We start from the raw sequence: 26,960 nt of genomic DNA on the forward strand, positions 1-26,960 counted from the left end.
TTGATAAATAGGTTTGAGATGAAAATGTCATTGCAGACGTTACAGAAAAGGAAATCTATCTATGACCTGAAAAGTATTATACTGTAGTTCAAAGTCCTATGGCCCAGATTCATATGCACATATTTAAAAACAATAGCCGACACTGAAGATATACAAGTATTGTTCTCAGGTGTTATTATAAACATTTACCTGGTACAGCAACTTCATAAACATACACACAATTGTACTTGCATAGAAATTGTCATGTAACACAACAAAACAGTGCCATAGGACACTGTTTCTGACTTGGACCACAGCCAGTACAATGGCCAACACCATAATGTATTTTTATAGCATGGTCCATAACATGAAACATAATTTGGACTCTACCATGGTGAAACAAGAAATCTCATCACAGTATGGAACTTTTATGTGAGGTGGTAAAGGTAAAACTGACAATGATTAATCAACTGAAGCAGTTCAGTACAGCTGGCTGAATTGGCAGGGATATTGAAGGGCAGGAGAACCAGGAAAAGGAAATCAGCCTTTATGGTGGTGGACAACTCCATCAAGAAGAAGAACGTTTGTGGGAAACTACAAAACAGTCTCAGAGACTGTGGGAAAGTGGGAAGTGGAAACACCATTAATGAATGGAAGGGAATGAAGCAAACATAAAAAGTGGTTTCATATATTTTGGAATTAAATAATTAAATTCTGCTCATGGCCAGGTTGAACTATTCTGAAATATTTTATCAAGGATGTGAAAACAAGCCTGTGTAATGATAGATGACACACCTGTAGTGACCCACAGTCCTGTCAAACAGCCTTCACGTAGCTGTGATCAACTCCTCTTTCACCAGAGCCCATTTGAAATTTGTAAACTATTTTGCCAGTAATTAAACTAATGAGAGATACTCAATTAGGTCGGGTTGAGGGACAACATGTAAAAGTGAGCTGAGACAAGGCACGCAGCAAACAGATATGTTAACCCTGTGAAAATTAGATGTTTTGCATGACTTTCTTGAAATGCCAATAAATGTACCCTGGTATGTTTGCATTATTGGCTGAGAGAAATCTCAGTGTTGGGATGTTGATTCGATTTGCAATAATCTTAAGCATAAGTTTCATAGACAAACCAAATGGCAAGCTTGAAAGTACTGCTTAAATAATTTAAACCTCTTAACAATTGCTTTAATTTATCCCTTTGCTGTCAGCATAAACTACCAGTCACTGGTATGGGTGGTATTTGACTTTACCCGTCCAAGGTTTCTCCTGTTCTGAAAATGAGTTTGAGTGTTTCCCTGTATGTGCAGAGGTTCTGTGGTTTGGTGATGCTGGGTCACGTAATGGTTAAATCCATCAAGCTGTCCTAAGTCTTGTCCTCTACAATAATAGATCATTTTGGTCTCTGATTGATTTTTGGTTAGTTAGATCTTGCTATTTTTTCTGTCCTCAAAGACATGCTTGAGAAAAGGGGCTACGTTATAAATAAATAAACCTGAACTAAACATAACTACAGCGCACTATAAACTAGAGGCTCTGCTTTTGAGTGACACACAGCAGCCATGACTCATAAACACACTGCTCAGTGTGAAGTAAGATGTAAACCACCTCTCCTAGGTGAAATGGTGTGAGAATAAAATCCTGGCAAATGTCAGCTGCAGTGTTGAATCTGCTTATGATCCAAAAGGAAATACTGAGCCCTGTCTCTAGCTCTAGACTTGTTGTCCAAGGTGCAGCATATTGTGCATTGTTGCAGGACTGAAAATCCCACCAGAATTTGTAATAAGAAAAACAAAAGCAGATACATGTTGTGTGCCTGTGGTCCTTATCAAGGTCTGTCAGTGACTGCTTGTTCTTCTTGTGCCATGGTTCTGTAGAACCTGATGTATTTTATCCTTCTCCATCACTGAAGATCATTTTCACCACAAGATGTGAATGTGAGTGTGAATGGGTTTTGCTATCCATGTATGTTAGCCTTGTGTTAGAGTGGTGACCAGTCCAGACTGTAGCTTATTCATTGCATGCTGGGACAGGTTCAAGCACCCACAACCCTGAACAGGATTATTGGGTGCAGTAAGTGTATTGATGGATGGATATACTGTATTAATTTTATTCTTGGAAATGAGCTACAGCAGTAGCATTCGTTTTCTTTACCTGCTTATTCATATCCAAGGTCACAGAACATTTCCAAGCAAGAAGTGGGTGGAAGGCAGATAAACACCATGAACAGCTTCCCAGTCTGTGATATTAACAAGAAAAAAAAATCTAATTGTGATTTATCTCACTGCACCAAATTCAGCCTTACTTCTTCTGAAGAGTGCAAAGTGTCTCTGTCCCAATGTGAGAAAGGAGCCAAAAAGATCATAATATGCTTCTCTTCTCTTCTCTTCTCTTCTCTTCTCTTCTCTTCTCTTCTCTTCTCTTCTCTTCTCTTCTCTTCTCTTCTCTTCTCTTCTCTTCTCTTCTCTTCTCTTCTCTTCTCTTCTCTTCTCTTCTGACAGACACATTATGAGGATGGAGAGTACATCATCAGACAAGGCGCCAGAGGAGACACCTTCTTCATCATCAGTAAGGGGAAGGTGAGAGCAGTGCCCTCTAGCCCACCACCAAAAAAATCACCACTGACATTACAACATAGGGCATCATGGCACATGCGGCAAAAGACACCTACTTTGAAGCGAAGTGGTAGTATTTTTGGGTGGACATGGGCTGTCGTCAATCATCTCGAGAGACAGAGGCACCGCCTCTTTCATCATCTCTTGCAGCAGCAATGGGAGCATCTGGAAAAGGAGAATGGAGTCACTTTCATTTCACCTTTCTGTCATCAACAGTGGCTTTCACACTGAGCAGCAGATGACATGCTGTCCTGTACAGCATCAGCACTCTGGGAGGGCTTCCATGTGCTTGAATTGTTAACATGTTCTGATGCCTAGATGCCTGCCACTCTTCCGTCTCATATCCTCCCTGCTTGTCATATTCATCTTTCTCATCAATTTCCTGTTTCCTTTTTCACTTTCCTTCTGGTCCATTTTACACTTGTTCCCTCACTTCCTCTCTCACCTTCATGTTTTAATGTTTTCCTCCACTCTCCACTGCCCCTCCTCCTCCTCATCGTTCCATACATTTATCAACAATATACTGTTACAGTCTCTTAAATCCACAAAAGGTAGGATTTAAACATGGCTTACTTGAGATGTCCAAAGCAGAAATCTTGGCATAACAAGATAATTAAATTTGAGTGAAACAAATTCACTGCATTTTCCAATAATACAGACATTCAGGACAAAAGTGTCATTGTAAGGGATGAAGATACACCATGTTACCTGTCTTTTTCTACTCTTCTTTGACCTCAAATGGATGCAACCCATTTCACAAGGTCCGGCAAAACTACATCACAAAAAAATCTGCTGGACACAGACACACAGGACACATGTACGCAAACACTCCTGACTTTATCAGTGCTGTCTGCTTGGTTATTTCCACGTCTCAAACTTTGTTTCCGTCTAGACGGCAGACAGTGATTGCGTAGAGGACAAATCTTTGTGTCTCATAACACACAGACACACAATCTTACCTTCTCTAAGCTGTAAGTCCCTCTAGTTCCTCTCTTTGCTTTTTTTTTCCTTTTCCCACATGATTACAATTATACTGTCACTCAGGTGTAGACAGTGTTACACCATCCTGGATGCACTGATATATCTGTGCAGAACAGACTAATGTATGAAGGCAAGATCCTTCATTAGGTGAAACAGCTGTCTCCATTCACTTCCTCTAAAATCTACTCAAGCACCATCACTGTGACTTGTGAAGCCTAGCGGCACAGCACAGTGCCATCACTCACATGTCATCTGGCTAATGAAGTGGTCAACGGTGCCTCCCACATCCTGCACAGAGATTGCACTCACCTGGTTGTAACAGACTGCCTGAGATTTCTGTCACACCAGCACCCCCACCCCCCCACCCCCCGCTTGTGATAGTTAACCTGTCATCGTGAGTGATCATTTACATGTCAAATCTTCTACATTTTTTGGAATGATGTGTAAATGAAATGAAATTCTCTCCCCTCTACGCATCACAAATCATATATCACCTCTTCTTTCTTCACTCCTGTTCCATCCTCCCCCCTTTCACGCCAATCTTTTCTTTTAAACTCATCTCTTCTGTTGCCAGGTTAATGTGACCAGGGAAGATTCGCCCAATGGAGAGCCTGTCTACCTGCGCAGCCTTGGAAAAGGTGACTGGTTTGGAGAGAAAGCACTGCAAGGGTAAGGTTGTTCCTAATAACTCTGCCTCTTCCAATTTAAATCTTCTTATCTCCCGCTGGTTCCGTCTCCTACACTGTCACCTGCTTTCCCTCTCATATTTAATCACAACATGTCTTTAACACCCCTCCGTTTACACTTAACATGCATCCTTTCTTTCTAATTTGCTATTAACCAGCATCTGGCTCTTATCTGTCCCTAGTTTTTTCCACCACTCACTCTTCTCGACAGGTGTGATAATGCCCTAAATGTTTTTGAAATGCTTAAAGCTGGGCAAACATTACAAAACTTCAGGCTTGATTTACTGTAGCTGATCAGACACGTTTTTGTGATCTGACATGAAAGACAAAAAAGCTTGTTAAGTTTGAGCTGATCAGAAAGAAAGAGTCTAAACTGTCACAGCAATCCATGTTTTATTTCTTTTATCAGCTTTGATTTTTTTTTCCCTGCAACTCAAAATATGTTAAGACAAGTTTTGAGCAGTAAAAAGTTTTTAATGATTGGTTATGTAATAGTATTCTTTGCTGATGCTATATAAACAGCACAAGTATCCAATGATGCAGATATTTTACACCCAACGCTCTTTGCAGAAAGTACAAATGAGAGCACAAGCACTTATTGTGACATCCTTTTCTTTCCCAAACTTTATTTTTACCCCGATCAAAAGAAAAAAAGTGTTTGTGCTCAAGTGACAGTGGAGATTCCTCACAATCACACCAAGTGACAACCCATCTGTGCTATATTTTAGCACTGCTATAATGCAGAGGAGAGAAGTCATTTATTGTGGGTGGACTTTTGTGTTTGACAATCAAACATTGTGCTCTCAGCTGAAGACTCATTTAATTTAGACAATGCTATCTATGCACTTCTTGAATTATCTCGTTGCTTCTTTTAGTTTCTGTCTTGGTTGTCAGAGTATAATGATTTCAAGGACATCTCTGTGCTGTCCTTGACTGGAATAATGACATTTCACCCTAGTTGTATACTTTTGTTAACATTTGTGTGAAGTATGTGAACATAGTGGCTGTTACTAACACAGCAGCTCATGGCGATAAACCTGTTATTAGCAGATCTAAGCCAAGCGTGCATGGCCCCCTGAATTACAAACATCTATTCTATGTCAGCCTGTGCCAGGAGCATGTTCTCTGGTTCTGATGATGTACTGAGGCAAGTTTGAAGTAACCAGTAACCAGGCTGTATATACTGTAGGGATCAAATGATTCACAGCTGCTGCTACTGCAAATACTTTCGGTGAAAGAACACTTAAGTGTAATAAAAATGTTTTATATGGTTCCTGCCATCAATGACCATGGCCCTGATGTGATATTTTTACCCTGCTCTTTGTCCTGTCTTGTCATGATGGTACGCCACCATGGACAATGTATTATTAAAACAGAGAGACGGTCGAGATGGAAAATAGTCGGGAGTGTGTTATGTCTGTGAGTGGTCAGGTAGAAATAGAGAACATACTGTGTGTGCACTCATGTGCGTACATTTGAGGGCATGCGTGTGCATAGCCAATAGTGTCAACATGAAAAAAAAAAAAGGTGATGTCGCCATCTTGTGGTTGCTGATTGTTAAAACCACTTCAAATCAGCTCTCAAGCTCTGAACAATCACACCTCATGAGCGGATTGTCACCACATCACAACACAAAGAAACATAAGTTGAACCACAGCAGTATCCTGTGCTTATGTGTTATCAAAACACATGTAAGTGATTAGTTTTATCTGCACAAGGGGAACTCCAGATATGAAAAGAGGGTGTTCAGTCAACAGCTGGAACTGCACAGATGGTTGGGCTTTCCCATATGTTGGAGCTAATGACAAGAGGATATAAAAGATGACAGAGCATTAAAATGCATGTGGGACATGTGAGGCACAGGCAGCTTGATTTCTTGGCAGTAGGTTGTTCCAGATAGAAATTTGATCCTTTGACACTAATGAGATGTAAAAACTAGCTGTTTGATGAATGAGGGTGTGACACAAAGTACTAATTTATAATGGATTGAACAGCTGTGCTGCTTTTGTGTTGAACTGTTTGGATTTTCTAGGAATTCACTAATTTCTTGGAAGTTCTGTTGAAATTACTTTGTCATTATTCTGTTGAATGGAAAACTGCAAAAATGTTTATGTATCACACTGATACATATATAATGTATAAACCTCTATATAAATACATGATATATCACATATATCCTTTAATGTATAGTACACCAAAACATTGTACTGTCCATGAATCATATTTGAAGTAGTGTTTTGAAAAGCTTTTCAAAGGGCCTTCGACAGCATCTCATGCTTTTTTTAATCAAGAAAACCATATCGTTTGTAGATCCCGCTATGACAAAGTGCCCTCCCCACCTCAGGATCTGTTTGGTATTGTTGTTTTCTGTTGTCAGGTACACCTTTTGTCTTGGAGTGTCTTGAGCAGGAGAAGCCTGTTCAGCTACACCTTTGATGGTCAAGCATGTCTCGCAAATTTAAATGATTGAGATGCTGGCCATCTTCGAAACCAGGCTTTTGATCAGAGAGCCCTTCTGCAGGGCCATCTTTCTAATTAGAAGTTAACTGTGTGTGTCCTTGCTCATGAAACTCAATAGCCCCTACTCAAAGGCTACTCTGTCCATCTGAAGACGTTGCCTTTGATCTGTGTGAACAACATATTTACAAATCAAAGTCTGTTCTCCTGCCAGCCATAATGGTTTGTTAGAGCTTGTGTGAGTGCTGGTCTGTGGTATGTGTGTGTGTACATTAAAGCAGCCAAAGAAATATCCGATTACATGTTTCCCCAAAAGGCCTTGTGTATGTATAGCCCTGAATTGACACTACAATATATATACAGTAGATGTCTCGTCCCAATAGGTGGATGTTCCAGGAAAAGATGGAGCTCAGGTTTAAAACTGTTGTTTGGGCAACATATCTGATGTCACCCTCTTCCTGTCATGGTGAAGTGTGAACTTTCAGTTGAATCCATCAGTAGCACAGACAAGGTCTGACCTCTTCTCTGTAGTGTATTTTGTGTGTCTGTGTGTGTGTGTGTGTGTGTGTGTGTGTGTGTGTGTTCTACTAGAATGAGCTGAGGGATTGTTAAAATAAAAAGCAAAAAAGTGTGATGTCATTGACAGAAATGTTATTGGTGTCTGTGTCAGACCGATGTCAGACCACCACTAGCTCTGTGATAAATCATTGTGAGAGGTTGCATTAGTGTAGGCATGTTAGCACAGGTATCAGTAGGAATATGAGAGGCGGTTCAGGTTTAGCAGACATGAAGAAGGTTTTATACTTTGGAAAGTTGACACAACAGCATCCCTTTTATTTATTTCTAATTTGGTGTCATCATCAGGTCAGTTTTTTTTTTTATTTGTCCAGTACCTCAATTAACAACCAAACACTTGCAAAGTGACATTCCCACCAGCCTTGGCTGTATTTTGTGTTCTGTGATAATTAGCAAATGTTATAATATCATGATAAAATGCTAAACACTGGTCTGTGCACTTGTAGATATTTTATTGGTCAGTGCAACATATTGCTATTTGAAAATCGCACTGTGTTGCAGCAAATAGTCGAGCTAGAATCAACAACTTTGCCTGAGGTTGCTATGATGTTATCTCTGCTGCAGCAGAGTGGTATCATTAAAATAAATGCTGCATTTTTAATTCTGAGCTTGTTATTCTGAAGATGGTTTTATTGAATCATCCCTTTTCCTTCACTCCAAACCTTAACTTCAGTCTTTTAATAGCTCATCCTCCATGAGTCACAGCTTTAACTTTTGCCATTTACTTATTAAATACAAACCTGTGTGTTTTACATTGCTGCTGCGTGTTCCTCTCTGCATCTTCTGTATATTTTACATTTCTCCATTCTCACCATCACAACATGAAAACCAGCCACCAAAGGCTTGGAGCTTTTTTTTTTGGAAGCTGCTTCAGAAGTATTTCGTAAAAGTGAAACCCATCTTTCCCTTTTTATTTTGGAAACATGCACAGTTGTTGTGTTGTGATACAGTTATGAAAAGACACTGTTCCTTCAGAGTTTCCCACAGGCCAAAAATTTATTTTAGGTGAAACCAAGAGGGGATGAGGGTGGAGGGATGGGGAAGCTGAAAACCACATTGTTTGAGCAACTATTGAGAGTCAGCTGCAGCCCTGAACTCACAAAATAACCAACAATTTCACAAGTATGTACCATTTTGGCAGACTTATCTGTCAACTGCATGTTCTAGCAGAGATTTGTGAGAAACACAAACACTACCACAAAAGGTTTTGTTTTTGGGCAGGCCGTTAAAATAATTCAGTTAGTGTGTTCATGTGCTTGTGGTAAGCTCAGACATCTGAGAGTTGAGAGTAACCTCTCCACATTATCTTTTTTCACATTGTCCATGTTTGGTTAAAATAATGTTCAGCAGCTAACGCTTAAATCTTGGATGCTGGAGCTTAAAAAAGGACAATAAATGCACCAATGAGGAAGTGCCTCTGAAGCGATCTTAGTTTTCATAAACTGAAGCCAGTGGCTGCCTGGAATTGTAAGAAATCTATATTCATTTATGTAAAAATGTATGGTATGCCTTGCAAAGTGGTCATACTCTGCTGTTATATAGAAAATGCACAATTTGTTTTAAATGGGGAAAATCTGCACAAACTTTAGTACAACCATTTACTTAAGTGCTTTAATAGCCTACCAAAACGCAAATGATTGTGTATCCCACAGCCGCCTCTTGTTCTTGCCCCAGTCCTGACCCCTGCTTCACTGCAGCTCGTAGCTACTGCCCCACTCTCAGCCTCCACGCCTGGGCGTTATTTTCATACCCCCCTCCCAGGGACATCAGATCACTGTCCAATTACCAGGTTCATTTGAACCACCTATTAGAAATCAACACTACAGGCTTCCTCCCGTGTAAGTCCAAAGGACATTCCAGACACAGCATGCAGCTGCTTTTAGTGCGTCTGTGCTCGTCCATGTGTCTGTTTTCCAGTGCATTTCTTGTTGCGCCGCAATTAACAAGTGCAGAGCCATCTCTGGCTCAGTGGATGACTTGGGCTCAGCAGTGTGCAAATGAATCATTCTGACGGATATTGTTTAGCGATTGTGTTTCACATAGAACATCGCTTATATCAACAGGCAACGGCACACTCAGTTGTTTTCCTCAGCTACAGTCGAGCAGTGGGGGACAGGTGTAACAAGCTGCTCTAATATGAAACCCTGGAGGTCTCTTAAGGATGATTCACACTTACGCAACTACTATTTCAGTATAGCTGAAAGTGTTGTGTTGTTTTGTTGTATCACCATGGTTAGTAAATGTCATAAACACTGTACACTTCCTCTTATGAGACAAATTAACTCATGCAACAGGTTGTAGGTGTTGCTGTAGCTGTAGTTCATTATCACTGATGAGAAAACAGATGGGTGTGCATGTGTGGACTAGAAAATGTAACCTATAATTTGTTAAAATGTTGTGTCAAAGTTAGTGTAAACGTTATTCAAAGTTGTTTCAATCCATTCTTGAATTATCGACTAATGAAGCATCTCTGTTGTGTGTTTGGATACATATACGCCATGATTTGAAAATAAGCTTTTGCAAGTTACTTACCTAGGCAGATACATTTGTGCAAGTGGGAGTGATAGCTTTTGAAAAGTGACTCTACAGCTGGCGGATTGTCACTGGCAAATTCACAGCTGGCACGTTACAAGCATTTGTGCCTCAACAGCCCTTTACACTTCAAGATGACACCCCATTCAGCTTCTGAATATTTTAATAATCATTTGCTTAAACCTATGTTATGATCACAATGAACCACCACCAACACTTCTGTTCTCTTCTGCTCTCCTCTGTTCTCTTCTGTTCTCTTCTCTAATGAATCGAATCAGTCACCTTGTTATAAAAACATGTGCCCCAAGATAAGTTAAACCATGTAGCAGACATGTGTGATGAACCATTGAGAAGTCATTCCCACTGATTTGTCATCTTGTTCCCCAAACTAATTATCATACAGTCAGTATTAACAACCAGGGTGTAACACATTGTCTTCATCCGAACTGGGACATTTATTGCTCTTTCACCCATTAACCTGGTTATTAATACTGTTAGTGTTCTGATGGTATTGAATGCTGTTGTGGGCAAACAGAGGAACAGGTGAAGCAGCATTAGCCAGAGTATTGTGCTAAGAACATTGATGCAGGTCATAGGAGCTTATCAGAGGTGAATGAAATACTTTATGTTATGCTAGCCAGAGGGCCCCAAGAGGCATGTGTTAATATATCCAATGCCCCTGACACTAACAGTGCCATCCTCTCTCCTAATCTCTTCTCCACTGTAGTCCTCACCTTTCAAAATGTGTTGTTCCCCCACCAGCTGTGGCCTTTACTCAGAGGGGTCAGCAGAAAGACTGAAGCAGAGTGTGCATGTGTGTGTATGTGCATGAGGGGGTAAGAGGGGTTGTACTTGTGTGTGTTTGGAAGAAGGAAGGCAGAGGGAGTTGACATAACATGAGGAGGATTTGTCTCCTCTGCTCATTGAAATAGGTTGCCATATGTCTGAGTTCAGATCAGACACAGAGAGTGATTGTCAGCAGAACTGAATCAGCTCTTTTCAAATCTAGAGGAGAGTCTGTTTAGCTCTCGACCTGCTCCAGAGTATGATTTTTTTTTCTTCTTTTGAAAAGATGGGCCATGAAATAATCTGCTTATGGGGAATCCCTCAAAGAGTTTCCTGTCTTTTTGTAATATTTTAGTCTGTGTTATAGTGGATTCCACTGCACTTGGAGAGTTGGAGAGTTATATACCAGTACCCCAGACGTGTCTTTTGTTGGAGGGCTGCCCTGGGCAGTGCGCAGCTTATTGCCGTGGGACTCTGTGTGCAGAAGACTTTTCATAGAGGAAGATGGATCCTTGGGATACAGACTCAGAGGATTCATGCGATTGGGGCAACTCCTCTGAAGAAGCATCGTCGTCAGAGGAAGATGAACTTGATGTCAAATATGATAAAGAGTAATGCCAACCATGCATTGCCGTGTGTTGCCTGTAGAGAGTGATGTTTTCATTGCGTGCCAGTGCCACTTATGAAGTGAATGGAGTTGACATTACTGACCACATTAATTTTATTTAGTTTTGCCTGGTGTCATTTTCTTAAGTCTGATAAAGAATTTAAATTGAATAATGATGTGAGTTCAAGATGGCTGCACACTGTGCAAATCGAATGTGCCTTTTTTGCTAAAGTGTGTGTGATCTCTTTCTCCAGGGAGGACATCAGGACGGCCAACGTCATTGCAGCAGAGGCGGTCACCTGTTTAGTCATCGATAGAGAGTGAGTATCAATAAAGTTAATCGCCAAAGTATGTAATGATTGTTTTATATTGCCAATCATTTTTTCTTTTAGTATTAAAACAGAAATGCATTGTGTCAGTGGTACAAGAGCTCAATGAATGAATGTATATCTTTCTTGGAACATGCTATTTAAGTGCGACCTTTGATGAGACATCAACATGAAGCCATTTCTACACCTTAGTGGATGAACACGGCACACATGTAGCTGTGTTTGATTAGATGTGTCCGAAATGGTCACAATACATTGAATTTAAATGTAGTAGTTTATGGTAGCTAATGTGAGCAAACTTATGATAGATATAAGTGTAATCGAGTCAGTTTGTTGACAACTAGTTCTACTTTGACGCTACACTTTACAGTTTAAAATTAACACCTTACTGCCATCTATGGCTACAGTGGTCATCTGTCAGCAAAAATTACATGTTGCTTTCAATAGCTGCTCATAACATTTAGGAGGTGTAAAAAGCAACGACACCATCACCTGAGGTCTGCTGATTGATCTGGCTTCTATGTACAGGACTCTACTCATTGTCATGGAAATGTTCTCCAGGCGCAGACACAAAAAAACCTAAAAGATTTGGACATGCTTTGTTTAGTGACGCCAAGAAGGCAGGTGTGAAATGTGTCCTAAATCAACTTCAGTAAAGAATTTAGATTTTTGCCAGATTTATGCAGGAATAACATTTTAGGAAGGGCTGTTTTTTTAACTGGTGTCTGTCTGGAGATTATCAAAGAGCATTACCTCATTTTTCACCTTCACATTGCCCTTTATCTCAGCTCAAACATTTGCTTGTTTTCTTTAACTGCAATAACATGGCTTTTAATTTCATTGCAATTTCATTTCATTACACTATAAACATTGCATTGTTGATAGTGTTTTTACGGTGTGATTGTACTTTCAAAAAAAAAAAAAGTGGATCAAAAGATGTTTGTATTGCTTCACTATCTGAAGAAAAGGTTGGTGTCTGAGCATCTTTGTCTCTTGCATTAATTTTTGTGGTGAGAATAGAGACTGATGGGTTGGGTGTGGGGAGGAGATGGTATCAGCTTACCCAGGGCCTCCCTCTGGCCTCAGGGAACACAGCAAGCATGAATGGCCATCCTCAGAGCTAGCAGAGGGGATAGTGTGTGAGTCATCCAGCATAGGTGATTACCGCTGCCATTCACTCTGCCTGTCATAGCAGCAAGCAGCTAATTCTGTCACAGCCCACAAAACTGGTTCATTTTGTGTGTGCTTTCCACCCAGCCAACTTTGGTTTGTTTGTCTGTGCGTTTTCATGGATTTTCTGAATGCCCATGCATGTGTAATGCAGTAAAAAGAATCATTACAGCTCAATAGGTAAGGTAAGATAATTGCAGGAGCTGTGCTACAGAGAGAAAAGAAGGAGATAGAGACAATGGGAAAAAGACAGGCTGAAAACAAGCAGCAGGGAGCTACAGACTCGGTGCAATAGAAACTGTAAGAAGCCAAACATTTAAAGAAAAGCACAGCTCGGAAATAGTCCCAGCTCACAGGCATTATGGTCTCAACAGGAGAAAACACCAGATGTACCGCATCTTCTGGCTGACAGCTTAGTTGTTCTTCCAAGATGGTTGGAGTCTTCTGCATAGGCAGCCATACTTCAGAGAGAAATGAGCCGAAGCTTAGTTGTTATTTTTCATGTACCAAATCTCCTCATGAGTGCAACTTTCAAGGTCTTTATTTCAGCAGGTTAGTGTATTATATAGCATATTATTCTGTGGTTGACATCTCATCATCATATTTCTTTAACTTCTATATCCACTGTCATTAACACATTTGGGATATTATTGTCATTTTTACTTATACTTAAAAAGAACATGGTTGCACAGTTATTTTTTATTTAAATATCTTAACAGACTTAATGCTATTAGAAGAATAGAAAATATGACCAATGTCTAATGATGAATGAACGATTGATTTAAAAAAAAAAAAAAATCACGGTCATTTTCCTGTTCTATAATTCATTTATAAAAAAATGTATGCACAACCAATACTCAGGAACTCACATTTCCTGCAACTTGACTGGCTGGTGGAGGCATACAACCGCAAGGCAGTAATTTAATACATTTTCAATTTAATTGAATTCGGTAGTTTTAACTTAGTTTTATTTATTTAATTCAATTCAGCATATTTTATTGATTTAATATAAATTAATTTAATTCAATTTAGTGAAAATAATTTAGTTTTATTTTATTTAATTAATATTTAATTGACTTAATTAATTTTAATTCCATTTTCCAGTTTAATTCATTTAAGTACATTTTATTTAATTTAAAATATTTGTTTAATTAGATTAATTTAATTTAATTTATTAACTCAATGTAATTGAATTCAGTAAATTTAATCTAAACATGTACTACACTTAATTCCCTTAAAGTTTTCATTATATATATGAGTCTGGACGGACATAGATGTAAACAGCAACTTGACTGGTTTTTGGAGGCATACAACCACGAGGCGGTAGTTCTAATGAGAGGCTTACTCTAAAAGCAGACTGATGAATATTTAATAGTAACTGGCAGAGGTTTTTATGACAGTCTGGCCATATATTGTACCAGCTTCTTCAGATGGCCTGCATTTTACAAACTGCTTTACTCCCTCAAACCATAAACTATTCATCCACTTACTGCAAGTCAAGAATATGTATATTACTGTACGTTGGATAGATTGTAGATTCTTGAACCAATTAAATCCTTCAAGACATGATGATTGTGTGCTGTTTTAACATTTACTGTCTGTGTTGCAGTTCATTCAAGCACCTGATTGGAGGTTTGGAGGATGTGTCCAGTAAAGGCCATGAAGATGCTGATGCCAAAGCCAAGTAAGACAGTGAGAATTCATTGTTATGCATGAATTAATTAAAAATACTCTCTATACTACACTATATTATGAAATACTCAGTACTACTCTTGTTTTAATCAGCTACCTTCACAAATTAATTTTCACTTTCAATAGTTCAGTTTAACACATTGTACCATATTTGTGATTGCACGCCAGCCTTAATGTTTTATGAAACGTGCTCCAGGCCAGCTGGTAATGCATTGTGCCTTTAGCTCTGTTACATAACTAGATGATACCCGGCTGGCAGGCCAGAAAGCAGAGGCTATGACCTCTGCCTCTATTTCTGGAGGAATTAATATGTACTCTATTTATTGTCACTATGGAAACAAGAGAATAGCACTATAGAAGGCACAGGACACCTTGGCAATGTGGTAGGCATCTTTGGGTTGAGACAGCCATAATCTGATACCTCGCTCACTTAGTGCTATGTTGTGAGTCAAGGTGAGGAGAAACAAGAACCTAGTAATGACAGATTACAGAGAGCAGGAACAGCTTAACACCACGTACAGGGAGAGAGAGAGATGTCGATAGATGGACGGGATGAAGGGAGACAGTGAGAGAACAAGACGAGTGACGAAGCAGACGAGGCTTCTATCCCATGCTTTGGATTTCTAGCTGACTGCTGAGTGTCAGTCATGTTTGCAACTCAGTGGAATTTAGTGAGCAAAGACCAGAGCATAACACCAGTTAGTGTGTTGGATAGAGGCACTGAGGAAACAGAAGATGGGTGTATTCGTGTGGGGGCTTGCGCCTGGCAGTCAGTCCTGGCCAGGTGCCCCGTATGGCTCACTACCACTGATGAGTGCTCTGCCAGTAGATGTGTGTGGTAGAAAGAGACCTGCAGCACACATTCACTACCCCATTCTTCCCATGTCTAGGTCTAAAGGGCAACTTATCTAAGATTGATTTTTTTGCAAATAAACAATAAATAATTTTGCACAACTATCATTTATAATCTTGTCATCCACTCCGCTCTCTACAGCACTTCACCTTAAAATAGAGCAGCTCTCTCCCTCTGCTCCCTTAAATCAGTCACATCAAAGCCATTTTCACCCCAGTTAAGGTAGCTTCTTCTTGATGTATGCACAATGTGTGTGTGTGTGTGTGTATGTGCGTGTGTGTGTGTCATCTCTTGCTGGCCCTCCCCACCCAGCAGAGCACATTTGTTTCTTTGGTGAGGAAAGCCTGAGTCAGGGTCCCACGGTGATGGAAACTATCTCTAATTGGTCGCAGTGGATGAGCTCAGTGCAGCAGCACTGTAGCTATACTCAAACTACAGCTGCTCTCCGTGAGGTTGACAGGTCTTTTCTTCAAAGACTACCTCCCTGCTATGTGCTATATGTGCACATTGTTTTTGATCAGGCCGCTGCGTCTCTCTGCCGGAGCAACTTCACGCTACACAAAGTAGAGTGAATACATCTGTCTCTGTTGTAATGTTTCACTTGTATTTCTACACATAAAACATGGTCGGACCTATGATTTAGAGTTCCAACTTAGAAATGCAACGTCTCTGGCTTGCATCCCGATCCCTCTCTCTCCTTACGTCCTGTCATTTTAACTGTTGACTCTCTTACACAGGCATCAAATAGCCCGAAAACTTATATATTTTAAGAAACTTCTGTTTCCTGGAGATTTTCATGGAGTGATTTAAACCATCCTCTCATAGGCCAGCAGCTGCTTTCATCATCTTCATTTTTGTCACTGGTGTAGTTTTTTAAGCAACTGTCTTGAAAATGCCTAATATCTTAAAGTATGAAACTTGCAGACGCCCTGTATTGACTATAAATACTTTACATTTCCACTTACTGCTAAACATGCCCCATCAAGCAATCTTACGTGACTGAAGTTTGACGAGAAAATATGAGCCAGCATGACTCAGCATTTCTGCCTGTTGAGCAAGTGCAGTTCGATAAGCAGGCATTTCTGGTAAATAAAAGTGTCATTTAACGAGAGTCAGCTTCAAGGTCGGAGATGCTTTTGTCTCCTCCCTCCTCTCCCTTGAGTCAGGCGAGACCATGCAGAACCGGAGAATAGGAAATGAGGATAATAGCACTCACACACACACACACACACACACACACACTAACACACATGGGGATTGCATCATTTTATATGATCTCATCCGTTTACTAATACACCTTATCGCCCACTTGGGTGCTACTTGACCCACAGTATAGCAGTGCTAGTAATGGATTTGTCACGTAACAGTAATATAAGTAACATGTTATCTCAGCCTCATATAAGTGCCCTCAAAATACATTTAGGCTACTATATAACTAACCATAGTAACCTTACAGTGCTGGATGCAGCTGAGCTCTGTGTTAGCTTTCATTCAAGGTCAGGGTTTTGACATCTATTTAAGGTGGATGTACGGCTTCAGTCCCACTGGGTCTGCTCACCAGTATCATATTCCTATTTCCAACATCTTGTGTTTCAGCAAAGGACATAGATAAAGGATGCTTTCTGCCTGTTTGAAAAAAAGAAATCAGTCAGAGCAATTGTGTCGCAGCTGCAGTAAATATCTCCACTAATCACTGACTCCTTGGTTGGTGTTTTTCCTGAAACAAAAGTATTCTATACAGTTCACTGATAACTTCACCGACTGGTTTCAAGGTTGTCTTGTTAAGGTTTATTCAAGGTTATCTTATTCTCATTCATTCTTAATCTTTTGCTCTGAAAAGAATATAAGATGCTTTTAAAAAATTGTCTACTCAATACAATAGCTTCATTTTATTGTTCAGCGTTGAAGGGCATGATTATCAGCTTGCTTACCTTAATACATCTAATGGAGCAAGGCTGCCATCTGCTGGACAAACACTACTGTTACTATTAAACCTTTTTGAGGACCTTCATAATGTAAAGTGATCCCCTGATCCCTTAAAATCTTGACAGAATTTGAAACCTCCTTCATTAACGAGACCCAAACACATGTCCAAACCTCGCAGATTTTGTGTGTGTTTTTCTCTCTGTGTGTGCACTCATAAATCCATGTACTGTGGATGTGTTGATCTCCTCGACCTTATTAATAATCCTGTCCTAAACACAGTAATTCATATCCTCTCAATTACTTCTCTTTATCCTTTTCTTAAGCAGAGAGTGTTTTCTGGGCCAGTCTCCAGATGATGGGAGGGGAGAAAAAGATGAAAGGATCACCTGATAGTAATGGTGCCTATATACACTCACAAATAAACCGTGACTGTCCTGGTAACCTCACGTGTTTCTGAGAAACACAAGCTCAGTAACCTGCCACCACGTGTAACTGCATAGCCCACTGACATTCAGCTTAGGGAAAAGGCTTTATTGTTCTGGCTGGCAGTGTAACCGTGTATCTGGTGGATCTTATGGAGTGAAAGTCCCTTTCCACATCTCAAATGGCCATGTAAGCTTAGCATGAAGTAAGACGTCTCATCTTGCCATTATATTTATCAAATTCAATTCCAGAACAGTGCTCATGAAATGAGTCATTGTTTAACTCACTTTCATGTAAATAAACTTAATCTCTGCTGCTCCATGAAGAGAGAACTCTGTCTTATCTAAACTTGTTGAGGTATTTTTGATAAATGTCTGTTATTGGCAGCTGTACCTGTTTTTGTTAGAGAGCGAGAGAGAGAGACAGACAGAGAGAGAGAGAGAAGGCCTGATGATGATAGTGTGTTCCGAGTGACCCAGAAAAACCTGTCCAGGCTCAGATCTGTCCTAAGCCCAGTGATCCAGAGACTGAGCTGATGAAACTCTGTCTGGATCAAACAATAACCAGAGACGACATGGGGCATCTGGGGATAAGGGATGGACACGTGGAAACCATCTCCGCTGCCAGCATGTGCGGGTCAACAATGGCATGCTGGGTTGGTCAGTGGCGGAGCCAAGGCATGTCTTCAGAGCCAGCTGAGCACTAAGCAGTTCATGTGCGGGACACCCCGTCTTTGTTCTTTCCTATCACGAATGGGGACAGGCAGGGGACAGTTAGTCTGTGTTCAAACGGAGGTCAAAGTGATTTGCCAGAGGATGAAATACAAACACATCCTGTTCACGTGTTCATATTTATACACTCCACATCCTCAGTAACATCCTTGATAGATTACTATGAGTTAAATCCTCTAAGATTTGCAAACAAATGAGCTCAAGGAGAGACGGATACTTTGTCTCAGGTTGTTGAAAGTGGATTATCTCTTCTTTCAGGCTTCTTCTCATCTCTAATCCTGTCCCCATTCTGTCTTTTCCCCACTTTTCCTGGCACAACAGGTATGAAGCAGAGAATGCGTTTTTCTTCAATCTCAACCTAGCTGACTTCAACATCATCGACACTCTGGGAGTTGGTGGCTTTGGACGCGTTGAGTTGGTAGGAGGCCCTGCACTGTGGCAGTAGCATGAATGATTTTTTGTAATTGCTTTGTCAGGCTGCTAAGGTGAGTGCGCAGGCAGACCTTTGTGTTTGAATTTCTTCCTCTTCTTCTCACTGCAGGTTCAGCTCAAAAGCGATGAGAACAAAACCTTCGCCATGAAGATCCTGAAGAAGCGGCACATTGTCGACACGAGACAGCAGGAGCACATTCGGTCAGAGAAGCTCATCATGCAGGAGGCCCACTCTGACTTCATTGTTAGGTACATCTGCTCAACAGCTCCCCTGAAATGCAATATAAATAATGTACTGTATATACTATACATGTCATAAGAATCAGTACTTTATTATCTCAGAGCCAGACAGACCTGGGCTTGATTTTCTCGATGGAGCTTGCACGTTCTCTGTCATGTTAATAAAGGTTTCCTCCCACATGTATGTCAAGTATATTGCTTTGTACCATAAGTGTAGAATGAATGTGAGTAAGAGTGTTTGTATGTGAACCTGTTTTTTTCTGCTTTCTTTTCTCTGTCATGCTGGAAAATGCTCCAGCTTCTTGTGACCCTGAAAGGGAATAAGAAGGCACAAAGAATTCATGTTATTTTTATGTTTATACAATACTATATAGATCAATATGCAACACTATATAGAATATTATGTAAAAGTTCACGACCTTTCAAATCCTCTAGTTGTTTTTGCCTCAAGCTTGAAATACAATACACTTTTCATACAATAATTTGGCTTTAGTAACAACAATCAAGTAAATACCAGATTATTATTATTTCAGACCGTATACTGTATTTAAAAATAGTTGTATGAGTCATTTTGATCTAAAATTGCCTCCCACACAACTAGTAGCTGCATTTGTAAATAAATAATTACACTCACCCAAAGCTTGCATAAGTATACGATTGTAAAATCTAGTTTGACAGCATAAATTGGTGTCAGCAGTCATTTTGCATCTTCTTTTAATTTTGGAATGTTCATTTTGGGCTCACCACATTGATTAATTCCACTTCTCCAGCTAAACCTTCATCTGATATTTTTGCATTTGACAGCTGCTGTGAGATGACATCCACTTCTGTGTTTTCAGACTCTATAGAACCTTCAAGGATAGCAAGTACCTCTACATGTTGATGGAAGCGTGTTTAGGAGGAGAGCTGTGGACCATTCTTCGGGACCGGTAAGCTCTGTTTCACCAGGCCTGATATAACTGAACTGCATCACATTTCTGTTTCTGCAACTGATACCAAGAGTGAGCACTACAATGAATAGAGTGTTGAAATCTCAGTAATAGTGCTAAAACCTCAAGTATTTCAGTCCTGCTTGCCAGTGCTTTTCCCTTCACAGTTTTATTCATACACACAGTCCACATTTGGCTCAACGTGAATTACACTTTTATACCCTCCTGGCACCAGATGTCAGTATAATGTCAGAAAGACAGTTGACTCTAAGCACTCTACTGTTGGACCGATGTTAAATTTTGGTTGGAAATGAAAATCGGGTTGACGTCAAAACCCAGCATTCACTAACTGACATTGTGATGTTTAGCTGAGGTTGGGTTTTGCTCACGACTAAAATGTCCATATTTTTGTGTCAAGATTACCTTGACATGAGACATTTGGAAGACGTTGGATTCTGCTGACTTAACAACACAACTTCAAACTAACAAAATATCAACGTCAGCTGTCGTCAGAATTCTGCGTCAAATTAATGCTGGCATTAGACGTTGTCCTGACGTTGAATGTTGTCACAACCTACATTCAACAAAATACCAACATCTAATGACACTGGTGGCCAACTTCGTGCCTGCTGTGTATGGTCTAAGAAACACTTCCTTGCTGGACTACTACAGTTATCTGTCTGCGTGTAGCCAGTGCCTGTCTGCATTTTTACTTACTTTACTTACTCAGCTCTCTTGTCCTGCTGTTTCCAGGGGTTCATTTGAGGACTCAACCACTAGGTTTTACACAGCTTGTGTGGTAGAGGCCTTCGCCTACCTGCATTCCAAAGGAATCATCTACAGAGACCTCAAACCAGAGAACCTTATATTGGACCACAGGGGCTATGCCAAACTGGTGAGGGATCCATTTGGAACCACCACTCAAAAACCTCTGAATCTCATTGTCTGCAATATGGTGCAAACATACAGTGTATAGATAAAGAGAAACCACGTCTTTCTATGATGCTACAATGAAGGATGAAATGAAGTTTGAACACTTGCCTCATGTTGACTGTAATTAAAATATAATTATAGTATGAAGAAAGTTATCATTGAGGTTCTGTGTTTTTTGGGGTACCCTTCTCCCCTCAAGAAGAACCCAGTTTGTAGCTTGTGGCAGAGCAGCAATCAGCTGCTCGATTCCTTCTATCCATCATACTAAAGCATCAAGTGAAAAAGTGTAACATTGAGACAATTACACTATCTCCAGCTTTACCATTATTATACATAAAAATTAATATGATCTGATAAAAAATAAGGACCAAATTGATATGTAATGAATTTGAATTCTCATCAAACTTGACCGAGCTGACCGAACAAAACCTTTCTGTTTTTCAGGTGGACTTTGGCTTTGCCAAGAAGATCGGGTTTGGGAAGAAGACGTGGACCTTCTGTGGCACGCCGGAGTATGTAGCACCAGAGATCATTCTGAACAAGGGCCACGACATCTCAGCTGACTACTGGTCTCTAGGAATCCTCATGTTTGAGCTCTTAACTGGCAGGTACACACAAGCCTGGGCGTGTCTATAAAACCCTTACTGGCATATTAAATTCTTGTTAGAAGAAAATGATCCATATATTGTATTTTTCACACAAAACTACTATGTTTGCCTTGGTTATGTAGCCCTCCATTCTCTGGCCCTGATCCTATGAAAACCTACAACATCATCCTGAGAGGCATTGACATGATCGAATTTCCAAAGAAAATTACCAAAAATGCTGCCAACCTAATTAAAAAGCTATGCAGGTGAGTGTTGTCGCCTCCAGCACTCTAATTTAGTGTAATACATCTAAGTGGTTTGTATGCTGAATAACTATGTTGTTATTCTACTATAGGGATAATCCTTCTGAAAGACTGGGAAACTTGAAAAATGGTGTCAAAGACATCCAAAAGCACAAGTAAGCAGGCTTATAAATGAATAAGATCCTTTGATGAAATAATTCTTTTCATAGGATATTTATGCCGTAAAACTGAAGTATTAAAGCTGTTTTTCCTTTTAGATGGTTTGAGGGCTTTAACTGGGAGGGCTTGAAGAAGGGGACATTGACGCCTCCTATTATCCCTAATGTAAGTGCACACTGCTGAAAGCCTCACTCGTTATACGTTTTCTGTCTTGTTGCTCTTTTGCAATGAATCTCTTACTCAAAATTAATTTGTTGTCCAATTGTTGAGTTTTTATGTGAATGATTTTTCTGTCTTTCTACCAGGTCACATCAGCAGTCGACACAAGTAACTTCGACAGCTTTCCAGAGGATAACGAGGACCCACCTCCTGATGACAACTCCGGCTGGGACGTTGATTTTTGAAGTCCTCCTCTCCCCTTAAAACCAAAAGAAACTCATCTTTTGTTGGCTTGGAGGCCATCTTGAGGACATGGCTGTGTTGTAAAAAAACTGCATTAAAAATGAAAGAGAGGATACAGAGAAGAAGATAAACATGGATGGCAAACCCTCTGGGTCACCGATATGCCTTTATTTCACTGTGGCTCTGGATCAAGCATTTATAACGGGACTGCTGTAGCACTTCTTCAGTGTTGTCTTACACTCAGCTCTAAAGGCACAGGCAAAGAGAGTGCAGGGATACACACTCACACACACACACACACACACACATACACACAATACAACAGAGGCTGATAATGGAGCCAGGTTTCCCCATGTAACAGGGAAAGATGTTTAGCGGGTGAGTGAATGTTTGATAGTCCGTCTAAGTTTTGGTTCTAGAATAAATAAGTGTGTGAAAAGTGTGATGATGAACTGCTCAAAAGGAGGCTGATGATTGATTTTTTTTTTTTTCTGTTTGTTTCTCCACAATATTTGATGAAATATGTGGTGGACTCTGGGAGATTATAACATGTTACTGCAGTTGTTCCCTGTTTTTTAACATGCAGCTGCTTGCTGCAAGTTTGGATACTTTTCAGAAATCTGCACACCACAGTTTGCAAGCAAACCTGACATCAAGTGCTCAAGACTAACCTGAATGTCAGCGATTTTCTTCTTGTTAAACATCCATATGGCATGAAGTTTGTACGGTGCATAGTATTTGAATTTACAGGTCACATTCTCACTAATGAATGCAACCGGGCTGAAATCAAAGACTTAGTACACTTTACATAAGACAGACCTACCTTGAAAAAGCACAAACGCTGTGCATTCAGTCGAAAGAGATGTGACTCTTCAAGTGCCCTGCTTAAATTTTGATGAATCACACACCGACACACATGAAATGTCAGCTAGAGTTTCCATGCCGCAATCTGTCATTATGCACTTAAGACCATTAACTGAGAAAATCAGCAGTTCTGGATAATTTTAAGCTTCGGTAGATGAAGTCACACTCTTTGTTCTTTAATACGCTTTTAAACACGCATAGGAACGCTTCACTACCTACATACTTCTTCATCTTGTTTTTTATATCAAACAAATGCCTCTTCCCATTCAACCAATCGGGACATCCTCTGTTTGCTCCTGTATAGTTCTGATATAACTGTGAACATGGTTTCAATGTCTTTGGTGCTGTTATTGATAAATTATGATAAGCGATGGTAAGATGACAGTACTGGTTATTGTTTCTGTAAAGTGATTTTTTTTTGTGCTTGGTTTCTTCGTAACGTACTTGACTTCCTTCTTTAGAAAATTGGAGACTTGTGTCAATTTGTAAACTTGAGTGAAGATTTGTTTGATATCACTTGACACCATGTTACATTGTGCTAAGTGGTATTTTCAAGGTGTTTTTAGTAGGTTTGACCATGTTACATCCATCCATATAAATTAACCATCCCCATCTTTGGAGGCAAAATTGACCACGTTCACATTATCCTAAGACTTCCTAGACTTAAACATCATCTTATAGAAATTTTAAAATGTCTCCTTGAGACAGACAGCATAGGGGAAAAAAAGCGGATTATATTTTGAGAAACTCACAGCTTTGACCACTAGCTCCATGATCGTTACCCAGCTCATCACCTAAAAACATAAAATCAGAAGAAATTGTAAGTGCCTTAAATCAATGGCATACAAAATTATCGTCACAAGACCTTTTCAATGCTGCATGAACACATATACACCTCAAAAACGTATGTGTCCTCTTAGATGGCTGCTTCTCATCCTTTGTTATATCCAATAAATACATTAATCACCTTGGAAAGAGAATTTCTAGTCATTTGATGGCGGACAAAAGTGTGTATGAAATAAATTTCCTGCTTTACCCATTTGATTTCTCTCACAGGAACATTTATTAACAGTAAAACTATAAAAATCTATCATCCTTGATATGGCTGCAATGACATGCTTCTCTCTACATATCTAACGTGATCTTATGAAGTCAACCACAGCTGGTCTGATATGAAGTGAACCGTAGCTCAGGAGGGACCATCCGTTTCAGTCGACTAAAGTCCGTGAGATCTGAGCATTTAGAGATGGCGAGAATGATTTGCAGTTTCTCATCAGTGTGAAAACAATATTCTTGTTTGCTACTGTTGACAATCTTTGAATGTGTGGTACCATCAATCATGATGCATCATCACCCAGATTTTCCTTTTATGGTTTGGTTTAAATAAAGATGAACAGCACAACTCATATTTCATCCCAGAAGGCCAGACAACACATTTGACTTTTTAATTGTATAAGTCAGTGATGTTGAGGGGGAGCTACAACTGAGAGGAAATCTTAGTTCTGTCGGCACAGCATAAGTATTTTACTGTATTAAGGTCAGGTTGTGTTCATCACAAAGCCTTATGTACGTCACCACTTCACCAACCACTGGTTCTGAGTCTATTATTGACCGACTTCTGCAATGTTACCTGATTGTTGCCTTGTGTTTTGTTGTTTATTCTGCTGTACATCCATTTTGCAGAGTGCCACGTGTAAGATTTTTAAAGTTATAGAGTAAAAAACAATACTTTTAAGCGGTGTTTGTCTTAGTTATTTGAAATCAACCCAGCACGACTGGTTGAAAGCGTGTGTAACGTGAAATGTTTACAGTTTGCCGTCACTGCCACACGGGGGAGCTGCGGGGAAAACAGACCTCAAGAGAACTGCCTCATCCCGATGTGAACTGGCTCAGTTCGCCCCGAGATCCGATAATCAGCCCCGCAGTTAATGTCATCCACTCAGCCGCAAGTGCAGATGATTCAGCGCTTTTCTGGTCTCAGTGTTGTTCACACAACAAATCTGTTCGAGGGGGACAGGGAAATGGCTTCAGCCGTAACAACAGGGTGACACTTCTCGGGAGATCAAAGGGGATCAAGAGCGCATCAAAGGAGCTCACCTTGCCAGCACTGACATTTAGTAAAGTGGAGATAAAAGCGCTACTTCAAAAGACATGCAGCAATTCAAACAAAGTGCCACGGCGCGTTTGTCAGGTATCTGTACCGCGCATCTCTCATACGCACACACCCATCCTCACACCCGGGCATGGGTTACAGATGACCAGCAGGTGACGTCCAAGTGCCAAGACGTCTCAGCAGCGAAACTGAACCGCTCGTTTCTGTCAAGCGCATCAGCACCTGTGAGCTGCTGTGACGCGCTGACGGGACCGGACTTCGCCGTATGCTGCGAAAAACGGGCAAGTAAAGTTATAAAGCCTCAGTCTCTCTCTCTCTCTCTTTTTTTTTTTTTTTTTTTGTCTTGAAACCATTCAAATGCCTCCTGACCCGAAAAAAAGAGTAGCCTAATATTTCCCACAAAACGCTGTTTCACTTATTTTAATGATTTTCAGGAACACAGTCACTTTTGAAACATGTCTGTGGGGGGAAGATGTGAAATGACGCGGCTTCGTTGCCAGATTTAGGTCAGAATCGCACTTTCCAAGTTTAATTTGAACATTTCAAGGCAAATCTCTGCTTAATGGACCCATTTCTTGCAGTGGAGGATCCCAAAGGGTCAGAGAGCAGGACGGATCAGAGTTGCCTTTAATCTCAAAGTGCCAGTCAACCCTGAAAGGGCTTGCCACGGAAGTCTATTAATTCGGTAAACTTTTCACACCCCTTAATGGTCTGCATATCCTACACATTGATGTCCGCCACTGGTGTAATCAAGCACACTTTGGAGGATAATTGCCCCCTTTGCAATCAGAAGGATCAAATGAAGTAGTTAATCGACGCAAGTAACTTCAATCACTGTCATCACACAGCCAAAGGGCAGTTAGGCTACTTGAATGTCAAAGAAACTGGAATAACCAAACTGCTTTTATAGAGAGGGGTAACGGAGTTTATGAAGAAAGAAACGTACTAAATCCCACACTGTGAAGAGAACTGGTGAGCGTTTACTACAGCTATAAAGCAAAGTCACTTCACAAATAAAATGTGCTGCAATATTTTGTAGCATGTTCTTTTAGAATAATTATATGTATAATAGCCTGAAAGTCATTAAAATAAAATATAGACTATTATTAAACGGTGAAATGTTGGCATCAATTATTTTTTGGGGGAAAACAAAGAATAATAGAACACTTGACTAAGTGGTCTATAAAACAAGAAAATGACTTTTTAACAAGTTTGGTCTCATAATCATTTTTTGTATGAAAACAAGATAATTAAAATCACATCATAACACTGCTGCGTCTGTCAACTGGTGAGACTATCACATTTGTTTTCCACAAGCTGTTGATACAAAGTCACACAACTGGTAGATTGACATTGTTGATCACATTCTCTTCAGAAAAAAATAAATTATAAAAAGGAAGCATGGTTCATTTATTCACGTTTTAAATGTTTATTAAAATGTTATTCTATACCAAGCAGATTGACTGTGGATATACTTTATTTCTAGTATGCGTCACTAGGTGATGGCCATTCAGACAGACTTTGCAGGTCATTATCATTACACAAACATTGTGAAACGCAGTCCTGTGCAGGGAGAATAGAAGGCCATTTCCGTACAGTGGGGCTCTCTTTGAAATTCCACCCTCCGCCTTTGTTGTGCACAGCGAGGGGCGGGAAGACAAACAGGTCCACATGTATAAAGAGATCATCCCA

General features: G+C 40.1%; 1 protein-coding gene across 2 annotated transcripts in view; it reads left to right on the forward strand.

Moving 5' to 3' along the window:
• Positions 1–24,130, forward strand: part of LOC139622810 (cGMP-dependent protein kinase 1) — a 77,740-nt gene extending 53,610 nt beyond the window's left edge. Inside the window, exons 6-18 of one of the 2 annotated variants that reach the window (XM_071480416.1) lie at positions 2,484–2,561; positions 4,153–4,247; positions 11,477–11,542; positions 14,331–14,405; positions 18,668–18,764; positions 18,888–19,027; positions 19,858–19,947; positions 20,701–20,842; positions 21,325–21,488; positions 21,611–21,733; positions 21,823–21,885; positions 21,988–22,054; positions 22,195–22,435. In XM_071480416.1, coding sequence (XP_071336517.1) covers positions 2,484–2,561; positions 4,153–4,247; positions 11,477–11,542; positions 14,331–14,405; positions 18,668–18,764; positions 18,888–19,027; positions 19,858–19,947; positions 20,701–20,842; positions 21,325–21,488; positions 21,611–21,733; positions 21,823–21,885; positions 21,988–22,054; positions 22,195–22,293 — 1,299 coding nt within the window. In that variant the 3' untranslated portion in view covers positions 22,294–22,435. Of the gene's footprint in view, positions 1–2,483; positions 2,562–4,152; positions 4,248–11,476; positions 11,543–14,330; positions 14,406–18,667; positions 18,765–18,887; positions 19,028–19,857; positions 19,948–20,700; positions 20,843–21,324; positions 21,489–21,610; positions 21,734–21,822; positions 21,886–21,987; positions 22,055–22,194 lie in introns of both variants that reach the window. The other variant, XM_071480415.1, reaches the window with a different exon arrangement.
• The last annotated feature ends 2,830 nt before the right edge of the window (positions 24,131–26,960 follow it).

Source organism: Trachinotus anak, unplaced genomic scaffold, assembly GCF_046630095.1.
Source record: "Trachinotus anak isolate AG129_WGS33_773 ecotype Australia unplaced genomic scaffold, CSIRO_AGI_Tana_v1 ptg000007l, whole genome shotgun sequence".
NCBI classification, from domain to species: Eukaryota; Metazoa; Chordata; class Actinopteri; order Carangiformes; family Carangidae; genus Trachinotus; species Trachinotus anak.